This window comes from Streptopelia decaocto (assembly GCF_964273445.1).
Source record: "Streptopelia decaocto genome assembly, chromosome: Z".
Classification (NCBI taxonomy): Eukaryota; Metazoa; Chordata; class Aves; order Columbiformes; family Columbidae; genus Streptopelia; species Streptopelia decaocto.
The window spans coordinates 40,783,018-40,797,356 of NC_138657.1; the positions used below are offsets into that span (position 1 = coordinate 40,783,018).

The window sequence follows — 14,339 nt, forward strand, 5'->3', positions numbered from 1 at the left end:
CTGGAGGTCAGTGTAAGTAACTTCAGATTTTAAGATTAACCAATACAAGCTTAATCTGGATTTTGGTATCCAACACAGGTATATCATTTCCATTCACATCTTAACAAACATTTTCAAATTTCAATCTGGTACAAGCTGGGTTTCCACTGTGAAAAGCGGGGAAAGTGGAGGAAAGGGAAGAGGAGGAGGTTGTTTTAAATGATATTTTGCTCTTTGGGCATAGCAAACCTGAGAGAAAAAACCTGCACCAAGTCCCAACAATATTAAGTCACTGTTCCCTTGGTTGATTGAAGCACAGGATGGGAAAGAGGGCTCTGAACTTTAATTTTAGAACTTTGGATTTTAGTTTCCTGTTTCAAATCTGATCAAGGATATGTTTTGCAATTAAAATGATAGAAGATGTTTCACCACAGGGGTCTAACAAAAAGGCCCTGAGTCTTGGAGACATGCAGAAAGTTGTCTCAAATTCCTCAAGCCAGTCAGAACTGCTGACTATCTTATTCACTATATCTGTCCATCAATTTAATGGCTAATAAATACCAGGCTCATCACAGCTGAAGTTTTCTCTGCTAGTGTCAGTTGTTTGGAAGAAAAATTTTCAGAGAACTTTGCAAAACATCTAACAGACTTTCAAGATTACAATCTGATGGACTGCACGCAACCTGATGCTTGCTCAGTCTTTTGTTTGTTTTGGGGGTTTGTTTGTTTTTAAATAAAGCAATAAATTCAAACTATCATACCATCTCACCTTGAACAGAACAAACCAATGTGCCTTCCAAATTGCTATTGTTACTTAACACATACTTGACAACTCCAGTGATAATACTACACAAAATCTTTGAACGTCTTTTGTGAGACAACACTGATCATGAAATAAAACATCATCTGTGCTCAGGCAGGCAAACTGAGCTAAACCAAACACACCGTATAACCCTGAAATTCTTGTTTCTTGATCAACTGGACAAGTTTTGCAAAGCTTTTCCCTCTGGTCCTTCCTCCCAATTTCCTTCAAGAATCTCCATCTGTTCTCTCTGTTTCTTCCTGGCTACAAGGCACGCAATCTTTTTGTGATTCTTACAATTTAAGGTTAATATACTTTCACTATTAAAAGCAGTATCTACTGAATTCATTTCTGAGCATCTGTTGCTAGACAGTGAGTTCAACATAATGCAGTAAAAAAGCAAATACATATCCAACTTATTGAGTAAACAGGTTACTGTTCAGCTTAGCTGACAAAAGAACACAAGACATAGACGCTACAACACAGCTTTGTTGCAAAATACTATCCAGCAACATGCACTTGAAAAATGTAAAAATTACATTTAGAAACAGATGCAATCAGCACTTTTTCTGTCAGTAATACCTCACTATAGTAAAATGCTGGGGTATGCAAAATATGAAGGGAAAATAAAGACATTGAGAACAGACCTCTTAGAATTTTTATCTACCATCTTACTAAAACAGATTACTGTCTATTGTCTATGACTAAATAATACAGTTTAAAACAAACAGGAACCATTCTGCTCCATGACACAAGAGTATACAATATTGACAGATAACAACATGCCTATCGTCCCCAATAGACTTAGGCTATGCACACAGAACTTGTTTCTGCATCTCCAATATGTGTATATAATGGACAAAACTAACACAAAGGAAACATTCTGGTATTGACAGGAACTAGCTGAGATAACTAGATTTTGTAAGTGACATTTTCCACTTTGTAAATGACTACCTAACTTGGTTTATTTCTACATTCTACAAAAAAGAAAAAAAGTCTTCCCATAACAGCCTTTTTATTTTGTTCCCCAGTTTACTTATGTAATTAATTTTCAATGTTTCCACTCACTGTGTAAGGAAAAAAAAAAGGCATAAAAATAAGTCTAGAATGTGACAGTGAATGTTATTTGCATTTCAGCAGATCATCACAAGTTATCCCTTCTGCAGTTACTCATTTATGCATGTCACCAGTCTTAAGTGAGAAACACTAATAGGTCACTTCTACCTTTCTGTTTCATCTCAAATGGAAAAATTCCATGTTTAATGTATTAAACAGGAAATGGTGAAATGACCTTTTAGAAACACACGCAATATAAAAATACAAGCAAAAGGCTTGCAAAATATTTTGTAATATTGTCCAAAATAAAGATGTCCCAAATTACATGACAGTATTTCAGTAACAAATGACTAGTTACAATTAATACATTCTGCTCATTAATTTGCAGTTCCCAATTCAGAGAAATTTGAGATCATACAAAATAGGGGCAGAGGGGGAAGAAATATATATATATATATAAAAAAAAGCAAGAACAAGGAAGTCTTCCATGTACTTTTAATTACACTTTGATTATTCATATTTCTGGAAAGGTCTCAAATTAAGAATAGCCATGTAAAACAGAGAAAATTGTCTATAAAAATAAAATCTTAGCAGTAACCATTTCTAAAACATTTACTAATTTATAACATTTCAGGGAATGTTCAGGTTGGACATTATTAAATGGTTCTTCACTAACAGGACAGTCAGTCATTGGAACAGGCTCCCCAGGAAAGCGGTGATGGCACCAAGCCCACCAGAGCTCAAGGAACATCTGGATAATGTTCTTGACCATACGGTTTAGTTTTAGGTAGTCCTGCAAGGAGCAGGGAGTTTGTCTCAATGATCCTTATGGGTCCCTTCCAACTTGAGATATTCTAGGATTCTGTGATTAACTCAGCTATTCCATGCCCTAATGTAGCCAGAGCTACAGACCTCACACATTATATCCAACTAAACTCCTGGGCAGAAGGGAAGGTGTCTCCAAAGAGGAGTGAACCTAAGTTTCCAGTGCAGGGGTCAGGGGTGAAGTAAAAAAAGAACACCTAAATAAAAATATTTAGGATATCTGAGTATTTCTACTGGAGAACCTATTCAAACAATAAAGAGTCTGGCACACCCACTAGCATTTCAAGGAAAGGATAAGAGTTTCTTTGACTTTTGAAATAAATTATGGCTGTGGTTTTCTTTTTATTTAAGGAAAATTTAAAACCCACCAAATACTGAACTAGAAAAACAGTCATCCTCCATATCCACTTCAGTGCATTTGCTGCCTTAAAGACTATTTTAAGATACATATCCATTCTGACATGGATCTACATCTGCTAAGTAAAACAACGATTTGTCTTCTTGCCAGTTCTGAATCCAATCAAAATGCTTTTGGAAAATCTTAAGATTCAGTCTGTTCCCTCTATTTTAGGAGGGTAAAATCCCCAAAGAACTCAGAGAGCTACAAATATAATATTGTAACCTTCCTGTCATAGCTCTCTTTTCCTCTGAATTTACACAACACTTTGCACCGGAAATCAACATACAGAGTCACAAACAGAACTCACTAATACAATAGAAGACAAATCAAAAAACCTTCCAGTTTATTTGAAAGATTTGATGCTCACAAAAGCTTCCAGATCACCAGCCATGGAAATGAAAAGTCTATTCAAAAAGCTGATAGTGTAAGCCTCCCCTTCACCTTGGATTTCATCAGCTGCTGTTGAGCACCATGCACCTCTCATGATCATAAAAATAATGAGCAACATCTCTACACTAATATCTGCACATTCTTTTTAGTGTCCCATCCAGCAGAGCCACCTTTCTGGAGGAAATTCATTGACCAGCGTCAGCTCCAAATTTTCTTTCAAACAGTCCCACTATCATCTCCAGGTTTTTCACTTCATGGAACAAAATTAGGAACGAACATCGCTTCTCAGTAGTAGCAAACAGTACCTTTGAACTGAATGATCAGGCCTACACATGATTTCTTCCAGTTGCATGGATATATAGCAGATCTTTTTTTAATGTTTTGTCATGAGTCAGTAACAGTATTATGTCAAACAGATTTTTAAAGTGATAGCGTGATGGCTGTCTCTCTCAAAAGGAATGGACTCAGCAAGATGACTGTAAATAAATCTCTCCGAAACTGCATTACTATTAAAGATAAGGTCTTTTTACCATGCACAGAGGAATTCAGGTTACATCCCTGTGATTGTAATAAACTGTAGTTGAAAGATCTTCTACCAGGGCTGGGATTAAGTACAAACCCAAAGCATCAAATGCTTGCACAAACTGTAATTTTAACATGACCAAAAAAACCCTCCACGGAAGTGTGATTTAATAAATAAATAGATAAATAAATAAAGGGGAAAGTTCCATCTTGCTAGTTAAACCAACAAAATATGCCCAGAGCTCATAACCTTTGGATTCTAAGAAGCAGCATACAAAGGATGGGCAATTTTTAGTGTATTTGAGCAAAGGGAAACACAAGGCAATGACAATGTACTTCTCAAGTGAAACACAAAATTGACTTTTTACTGCATCAGGTTTTTCTGAATTTTGTAGAAGTTTTGTACTTTGATTTGGCAGGTCACAGAGGAGTTAAAATACAATGCAGCAAACTCTGCTTTAGCTATGGCTACCCAGCATGCCTGCCATTTAAAAGACAAGATGCCACCTGCAATAAAAGTGCTGCATTTTCAACAGGAAGCCTGTTGGTTTACCCAGTGTCTTCTCCTAATTCCATATTTGGCTATGGTCTTGAGTCTAACCAAACATACTTTAGTTTCAGTTTGAGAGCGTCATTTCCTCCTCTCCTTGATGCGTAGAATGTGTTGCTAACAGAGAAGCAGTAGTAACATGAGCTTCATTTCAGTCACAAACACAAGATCCACACAAGCTGCTGTATCACAATGTTATCAAACGGTCCTATATGCTTATCTCTAAGCTGCAACCACATCACTATTTCAAACACTTGTGTTGAAGTACAGACAGCTGTGAAAGCTTTTTGGCTTCCAGGAACACCCTGAAACATTGCTTCAAACACCCTAAATCCTCCTGGGCTTCTCCTTTCTCTCACCGGGAGGAGACACTGATCAGAGTGCCTCGACCAGGAGAACGGCATAAAGGGCAGGTCTGGTTCCTCCTTCCCACCGGAGTCACGATGGCTTTGGCAATTTGGACGCACATAAAGCTCTTTCCTCGGAGCAAGAGAGAGAGAGAGCACACCTTGGTGCAGAAGTTGCCCCTGCCCCGTGGCGGCCAGGGTCTGCCACCGTGAGACTATGGCCGATCAACAAAACGCACAACAGTACCGCAAAGGAGCCTCCTCTCACGTTCCTCGTTACAGACATGCGTGCCTAATTAACCGAAATAAAACAAGATCTGAGCTAATGTCCAAGCCGTGGGTCACGGGGGCGGCACGCCTAAGAAGCCTCTCCTGTTTCTCTGGACAAGTGGCTCCTACCGGGAACCCCGGCTGCCCCTGGGCCCAGCCGAGCGAGCGCCCGCCGGGAAGCGGCTCTGCCGGCCGGGCGGGCGGGTAGGCCCGCTACGGGGGGGCCGCGCGTCCCCGTCCCAGGCTCCGGCTGTGCCCACTTGCAGCACGGCGCTGCCGCGGTACTCACCGCTAGGAAACGGCTCCATTTTCCTCCAGGAGTCCGTCCTCAGCCCGCGAAAGCGAAGCCCTGGCGAAGAGCGAGAAGACGACGCAGAGACGCAGCCACGGCTCTTCCTCCTGCCGCCGCAGGCTCCCAGGACAGGCGCTGCCTCGGGCTCCCCCGAGCCGCTGAGGCCCCACACGCCTCAGCCAGTGCCCACCGACCCTGTGCCGCTCCTTCCGCGGCCGGGGACACAACCGGCTCAGCCCGCGGTTCCCCGCTCAGCACCGGTCCCAGAAGCGCGAACCCTCACCAGCCATCACTCGCCCGGGTCTCGGCGCCCGCTCTCCCCTCCCCTTGCGGGTCACGCGGCACCGCCTACTTCTCACACAGCCATGCCGCCCAGTGCGCTTCACGCCCCGGAAGGTTGTGGCAGGAGCTCGCTGGGCTGCAGCGTCTCGTGGAGGTTCCCGAACCTCGGGCGAGCGTCTAAATGACGGTCCGCTGTCCCCTGACTTGTTTGGGCTACTTCGGCCGTGTCAGCCGAACGCCGGCCGCCGCGGAGGCGGAATGACGCGGCCACGGCGGGATGCGGTCGCAGCCTCGCAGGCCACTGTGTAGCTCTGGGGCTGCCCAGCGCGCTGCACGAAGGCCCCGCGGGCGCCTGACGCCTGTGGCAATGCCGCCGAGCCGGGCCAGCTTGGCCTGCCTATCGCCGCCATGCTCCATTCGTCGCTGTTTAACCTTAGATTTTATTTTTAGCCTTATTACTGCCTTACCTGCCCCCTCCTCCCAGACCATGACACTGCTGCTATGACTGTCTGAATACCAATATTTTTTCTTGAACATTGGAAATTTTTAACTGTTAATTGTTGGAAAAGAAAAAAATGGGAGTTCAAGAACTTGAAATCTAAAGGCCGCTATATTTATTTTGCCCCCCCCCCAAAAAAAAAAAAAAAAAGAAAAATTTAACTGGAGGGGGATCAGGGCAAGAGGTCCACAGGACTCAGGACCTATTCCCAGTCCTGTACCTGTTTTCACTGTTCCATAAACCTGTAAGCGCACTTTTTCATGCCTTAGTTTAAGTGTTTCACACACTTAGTTACACTAACAACCCTGTCACACAAACTAGGTCATAGTTATGTTTCACCAAGTCCTTGGAATTTTATACTAGCCCAAACGTTGGGCACAGAGCTATATGAGTTTTAATGATCATTTAATTACCAATGTTTTTTAGATATTTCTTAACATATGTTAACACAGAATCACAGAATGTTAGGGATTAGAAAGGACCTCAAAAGAACATCTAGTCCCTGCTGGAGCAGGAACACCTAGATGAGGTTACACAGGAAGGCGTCCAGGCAGGTCTTGAATGCCTCCAGAGCAGGAGAATCCACAACCTCCCTGGGCAGCCTGTTCCAGTGTCTGGCACCCTCACTGAGAAGAAGCTTCTTCTGAAATTTAAGTGGAACCTTTTGTGTTCCAGTTTGTACCCATTACCTCTTGCCCTATCATTGGTTGTCATGGAGAAGAGCCTGGCTCCATCTGCCCATCCTCAAAAGAAAAACTTAAATTATGAAATCAGCAAAACATTTCTTCTAACAGTATAAGATGTCCTGAGAGCTTTCTTTTCTACATGCTGACTGTGGCTGGCCTATAATTAAATACATTAAATAAACATTAATGTCCCAAAAGTAGGGTTCTTTAGCCAGTGTGCAGACATCTGAATATGCACAGACTCATGGTAGCATTTTATTGTGACATTGTAAGATGTCGGGTGCCGGGTGACAAAACCACAAAGCTAGCACATCAGAGTTAAGCTGCATAAAATACTCATACACTTCAGCCTTTAGCCACGCCTAACATGTTGTACATATTTATGCCTACTAGGCGTTCATTGATCTAAACTCCGCAGGCCTCAGTTTAAAGGCACAGTCCACATTTATTCTACACATGCTCAGTGAGCAGTGGGCTTTCCTGAGTAGGGCATGTTTTTTGAGGCAGAGGTCGCAATCTCCCCTACCATCTTCACCATCCCCCTTGCCAATTTCTGCTGACTTCATACTTCCTGGCAATCATCCTGCTTGCTAATTCTTTCTGGGGCAGGATGGTCCTCTCTTACCAGTTTTTTCAGTTCCTCTTGAAAGGTTTATTCACCACTAAAACCTTGAGTTTCTCTTTTGTCTTCCTGCTATCTTCTTAAGGGAAGTTACACTTCTGGATACATAGCAAATATTTCTACACAATATGAATCCTTGAAGTCTAAACAATAAGTCTTAATTTTTAAGAATCAAGACATCATCAACAAGCATGTAGCTGATTCTGCAGTGCTGGGATCCTATACCATGTCATGCAGAGGCTGGTTAAAATTAATATACTCTCTTCTTTTTTATTTTTTTAATTTTGGCAAACTAACTTTTTTCTGAGCTCCTCATCACTTGCTTTCAACATTCTTCATTTTTGCCAATCCAAAATCCTTAATTAGCATGACACATCTCTGTGAAGCAAAAGAGCTAAAATAAGATAATGCTTCATTACATATACAGAAATTTCCATATCTGGATTTTCCTATTAAAATCAAGTTTTAAGAGAATACAATGGGAACTATTCATCCAGATGGAGTTAGGTATAGAGGTCTTTTCACAGTATCACCTGTTTGCATCTGATCAATATTAGAAGAATAAGGGTTTCAGTGTAATTTTGTATAACATCATTTAGAACAGAATTGAAGCTCCAGCTTTGCTGGAGTTATTAAAAAAGCTAGAATTTCTACAATGTGATGAAAAAACCCTATGTCTGAAAGCTACAGATTCTTTTAACTCTAAAAGTCAGCTTTTACTTACAGTTTAGTGGTATGAGCAATTGATAAAAGTGAAGAATGTTAAATTGTTGGATTTTTTTTCAGGCCTTAAATAATTATTACCACAATGGGGGTTTTGTGGGCTTTTGTTGTTGTTTGGTGTGGGGATTTTGGTGTTTGGTTTAGGTTTTTTTTGTTGTGGTTGGTTTTGTTGTTTGGTTGGGGTTTTTTGTGTTCTTCTTGTTGTTTTTCCAGGGTGAAGAATAAAACATTACTTTAGCTACTCAAATCCCTAAGTATATCCTTAAAGCACCTGCAATGACTTATATTTCACCTTTGGTTGGCAGCCTCCATTCAGCAATATCTTAACTGAGTCTTTTCCATGGGGTAGAATATGATTGCCAGCAACCCTGTCTCTTTTTCCTCTTTGAAGACCTGCTTCCCCCAAAGAATGCTTGAGATACTTCAGCTTTTAAACTGCATGAAACATGACTCATACCTTCTTTGTTCTGGTTTATTTTTCTGGTGAGAGAAACAGATTTGGCCACAAGAACATTAAAAATGTCAGGTAGACATTTGGGTGCCTTTGGCAGAGTTGAAAGTCTTCAATTGGTTTCAGCCAGATCTTCACATAAGAAGTTACACTGTAATAAGCTTTGTAGCTGAGAAGCTCCAGGCATTTGGAGACAAAGGAGTTACTTCATCAGTTTTGCTAAAACATGTCAGAGGTAGCTCGGAATCAGGTGTGGGACTGGTGAATAATTTGGCTGATGACCTTAAAAGGAGATGAAAAAAATGCCCAACAAACACTTGTGCCTAAAGATTGAGCAGTGGTAAGGAATGGAGAAGTCTCTTTATTCCTTGGCTGAAATAGTTAGTAGTGTTGATTAATACGTTTCCTCCTTAATTTAAGGTTTTATATTTAAAGCTAAAATTGTTTAACTGCTGTGCATGCTGTTCTGCATACATCTGACCCACTCACCTCCTGCCAGCACGAGCTACAGTTGTATTATCTCAAGAAATCCATAGCATTCCATTTATAATGAAAATATCCTTATCTTTCTAGGTATCTATTTCTACAGGTGTATCTGTATGTAGGAGAAGCAGCTGCTTCCACGGAGGAGTCATTACTATTCATTTTTTGTTGTCACACAACCTATCTTTCAGCAATACTTCCTAGCTCTCCATTTCTTTTTGAATAGATGTAGTAATTAAGTTTACACAGCTTCCTTGCCTCTGTGTCACTTTCAGAAACTCTAAGACCACTTGCATTTATCTTAGGGAAAACATATAAAGAGCAACAAAATTTCTACCAGTTAGATGAAAATAGATCTAAAAGGATAGGTACCATAAGTGCCTCAAAAAGAAAAAAAAAAAAACAATATGAACGATACACTTTGCATAGGAACACTTAAAATTGTGAACATGTAACCTTGTATAGGAACACGTACAATTGTGCATGTAGAGATATATGAGAGGGAACATTTAAGGATGCTAATACAAGAAAAGTGTCTATTAAGAATTTGTACTGAGTTAAGATATGCAAAGACAACCACATTTCATTTAGCTCCATTGCTCACAAAATAATTTACTTAAATTGTTTAACTGTGTATTTTCTTAGAATCCAGCAACTTTTTTATTCTCTATGGCCTAGAACAAGGATTTTACAGGATGCCAGTTGCACTCCCATTCTCAATAGCTACGTAGAAATAAACTACAGTAGCACATAAGCCTTGAGATGGATTACAGTGCTACATTACAGATAAAAAAACAAGCTCAGATGTATTCTAAGGAGGAAGAGTCATGACTGTGTTAGAACATGAGAATTTTTTTTTTAGTATAGACACTTTGCCTGTAAATGCTCTCACTGATTTGCGGGTTTTGTTTACATCACAAAAATAAACAAACCTCTGTAAAAACTTTCAAGTTCTGACGTGAAATCAATGTATTTTTCTCTATTCCTTCTAATATTTGTAGTATGCTTGTATCTTACTTCTAGACTGTAAAGACTCCCTTTTTCTTTATTTTTTTTTTTCTTAAGCATGTACTCGCTAGAAATGATAATGTCCCCTAGGTAGCACAGAAGTATCTCACCAGCTTTTGTGGTCAGAATGCCACAGGGCATAATTGAAAAGTTGTTTTTTCCGTAGTCAAAATTAGAATACAGTTAAACATGAAGATTTAGGCAGGTCTGACAGCTCATCACGTGCCAAAGGACATGGCAATGTCCTTCTCTCTGCTCAGCTCTTTCTCTCTGCCTACATTTGCCTCATGGTCTTACTACATACCTTGAACCAGCTCTGATGCTTGTATTCCTCTGCAGGCTGATTCAAATCTTCAACTGCCTAATCTGGTAGAAAACTAATTCAGCAAAACAATGGATAAGTTTCATCAGAATCTGCAAAGGATCTGGATAACAGTAATAAAAGAGAGCTCATGAACATGCAGCTAAGCAACCTCAGCTCAGACTGAGAGGCAACAGAGGAAGTCATCCTATCATACAGCACAGAACCCAATGAATTTTGTACACCACTTTAAAAAAACTGAAAATAAACTTGTTTTCTCAATTAAAAAATCAATTTTATTTTAATAAGAATTTAATTGTGCAAGAACTACATTTGGTATAAAATCCTCTGGCCCATATGTGGTCTCTAACGGTAGCCCATTATATATGCAAACTTATCATGAGTACTGTACAGAAATGCCAAGTACCTGGTTTACAAAAAAAAAAAAAAAAATCTCAAAAAAAGCAGTTGAGTAGTGAATCCAAGAACGTGATTCGTCCTAGATGTCTTACAGGAAGAAGCGAATTATTGAAAAGGCACATGTTCAGCACACAGATCATAGAACACTCAAGAATCTACCGGTATGCTGAGGCTGTGGCTGCCAGTTCCCTTGTAAGGAACACCTGTATTTGTCAGTTTCATTATTTTTTACTTTAATATGTGTGGGTTGTCTAAATTCATATGATGTGAATTGATCTATAACATAGTCTTATACATATAATAAGTTAGCTAGTCTGTTGTAAGAGTAGGCCTTGGTAACAGTGGGAATGCCCTGTAGTGGAAAAACCCGACGTGATGAAGCCAAGGACAAGAAACAAAGGACTTACAGTGAAAACCAGGTGTCTTCTCCTTGCAACAAAGTATATCTTATGACCATGAGACTAGCAACTATTAGCAACTATTAGCGATGGGAATGTAGCTTGTAAAATCTTCTCAGCCGAACTAACTTTGCAAAATGTAACTAATCAGTATGTAACACGTAAGCCTTAGACTATATAAATGTCTCGCCTCTGATCAATAAATTGGATATCTTGCTTGCATCAAGTCGTGTCCCCGTCTCTTAGTCGCGGCAAATGGTGACCCCGACGTGATAACGTGATGCGTGATCGTCTGTGACAGGATCGCAGGTCCATTAACCGCCTGCCTGGTGGCAGCCCAGGGCGAGGTGGCCGGCCGCGACATCCCGCAGCCGCAGAACTTGGGAACGAGCTGCTGAAAGGAAGCAGGACAAGCCGGCCGGCAAATCAATCCCTCCGTCTGGAACGAGAGGTGAGCTGCTGCGGGAAAGATGGGGAATCAGGAGAGTTCCCCCGAAAGAGACGTTTATGAGCACATGAAAACTCTGCTTAATAAGCAGGGAAAAAGGAGCTCTTTCAGGACAAGATCTTAAATTAATCCCAAAATGGGTGCAAGTTACGGTCCCTACGGTGACTGCCTCCTCAATTTTTACGCTTGAACTTTGGGACAATATAGAGCAGAGGGAATGGAATGGAGTTAGCGGTGGAAATCATGGGACTGCCTTAAAAGACCTTAAGGCTGAATGATCTGCTGCTGCTGGAATTTTTGCAGCGTTGCAGCCTGATAAGTATCCTGAAAGTTGCTGTGAAGTTTACCCGGCTTGTGTCTGTGATACCCTCCCTACTCCATCCCCTGCTGTACTGTCGGCGCCCCCGATGGCTCAGCAGTCCGGGGCGGGGGGAGGAAAAATGCCGAGCGGGTGGCCTCCTGTACCATCATCCAGAGGATTGGAGTCGGACAACTTACTCAAAGACCCTGTGAAAGCTGAGAATGCTAAAGTCGTAAACGAGTGTACTATCAGTCCTTTTACCAATTTTACCAGTTTGCTTTTACTGTTTTTTAACCCTCTAACCCCTACGAAAGAGCAGAGGGAGTCACCGGATGAGAACTGGGCAAAGGAACTCTGTGAAAGGTAACAGCTATAGATCATTAGAGACACTAATTGAAACACCGTAATCAGGGTCCCAATGAGACCTACACGCAATTTATTGACCATCTTCAAGAGGCCATCAGTAAGCAGGTTAAAAACTTGGAAGCTGAGAAAGCATTGGTGTTTCAATTAGCAGTAGAGAGTGCTAATGTTTGCTATCAACATGTTATTTGCGAGTTTTACAGTGCATATTGTGTGTTTCTGTGTATTGCCTCTCTGAAAATCGAGCGGCTTGTCAGGAATGTGAGTTAACTGTTTTCAAGCAGACCTGTGCGTTTTCCACCCCCCCCCCCCCGCCTTTTCCTTCCCTCCCTCCCTCTTCTCAAGGTTTTTACTTGCAAGATGGGGTCAGGAATAATTGTTTTCAGCTGTGTTCCTAAAAAGATCAGTATTGCGAGGTGTTTTAAAACTTGGGAAAGCACTCGGAATTATGAGGAAGGAAGATCTTGTTAAATATTGAAATCAGTGTTTGCTGCTGTATGAGTTAAATGATTAGGGAAAGTGTCCGGAGGATAGAATCTTGTTGCAATTAATGTTGTTTTTGAGGCCAGCAGAGCGGGACAAAATGAATCCCTGCAAGAGATCATTAAATCATCTCAGACAGCTGAGAGACTTAACTGATAACACACAAGTCGCGAAACTTGTTAAAGTCTGCAAGGTTCTTTCCTCATTAACCTGTGTTCTTTGTGGGTATCTGTTTAAGTATGTTGCAATTTTGGTAGGTCTGTGCTATATAGTATGATAAGTTCGTACTCTGTTAAATCGTGAGAATCCGTTGACTCAAAATGTGCATTTTGTGATGGTTCGGAAGATCATGAGTGATTTGATTCCTTGCTGCGTGAATGTGGTTGTAAAAATTTTGCGTGTAGTAGCTGTTGTTTTTCTCTCTAGCATGCTAGCTTTATTCCAATATCCAGACTTGCGCAACTCTGTGACAGGCTGTCTCTCATCTCGGTACACTAAATTTGGCTTTTTCATATGCACATCAAGTAAAGAATCCAGGTTTTGGATTAACAGTTATAGCGCACCAGATGAGACACTGAAAACAAAACAAAGTAAAAAGGAAGGCCTTGCCCGGTTCAGCTCGTTGCGATGGCGGGGGGGCGAGTACTGATGGGCTCCGGCGCCGCTGACCTGTTTTGTCAGGGAGACCCAGAGGTACCTCCGCCTGCCTGAGCAGTGAGCGGCTCAAAGGTGCAATGCAAAAATTGAGATATTGTCTTAAATTAGTGTGACTATAATCTATCTGCATATTTGACCTGGGTATTTGGTTTTCACATCTGAGCTCAGTATTTTGGTTTGCATATTCATATTTGGTACCAAGAGAATCTTTTCTGGGGAGATAATTACAAAATGGGAACCGGTTCCACTGCTAAAATTCCACCTTGCTCCCCCTTTAGGATGCATCCTTACACCTTGGAGCAATTGCTTATATTGTTAGAAAAGTATTTAAATTGTTAAAATGCTATGATAGATGTGAATTTAGAAGAGGTTGTATTTAAAAGTTGCTAGAATATTAACTGATTTAGATTTAGGAAAATAGAGTAATGGATTGAGGTTTATTATACTGGTTTATACTGTTTTTGACATGTCTAATTGTAAAAGGTAAATAGAGCTAAGGAATGTGTAACTGAGAAGTTTCCCAGAGCCTCCTTCTACATCACTGCGCTCACCCCAAGTAGTAGAGCAGTTACTGCAAGAGATTAATAATTATCTATGGGACATATTGTACCCTCTACAAGTCCCTGGAATTCACCTGTTTTTGTTATTAAAAAACCAAATGGCAAGTGGCGCTTGCTCCATGACTTGAGAAAAATTAATGACGCTATGGAAAACATGGGAGCCCTGCAGCCCGGGCTACCGTCACCTACCATGATCCCTCAAGATTGGCATTTAACTATCA

At 41.0% G+C, this 14,339-nt stretch overlaps 1 protein-coding gene across 5 annotated transcripts in view; it reads right to left on the reverse strand.

Moving 5' to 3' along the window:
- The window catches only part of LNPEP (leucyl and cystinyl aminopeptidase), a 62,403-nt gene that overhangs the window by 43,837 nt on the left and 4,227 nt on the right, over positions 1 to 14,339 (reverse strand). For 2 of the 5 annotated variants that reach the window (XM_082075425.1, XM_082075426.1), the window contains exon 1: positions 5,431 to 5,780. The exons of the other annotated variants lie outside the window; for them this stretch is intronic. In XM_082075425.1, the coding sequence (XP_081931551.1) occupies positions 5,431 to 5,449 (19 nt within the window). In that variant the 5' untranslated portion in view covers positions 5,450 to 5,780. Of the gene's footprint in view, positions 1 to 5,430; positions 5,781 to 14,339 lie in introns of those variants that run through there. 5 annotated transcript variants of the gene reach the window in all.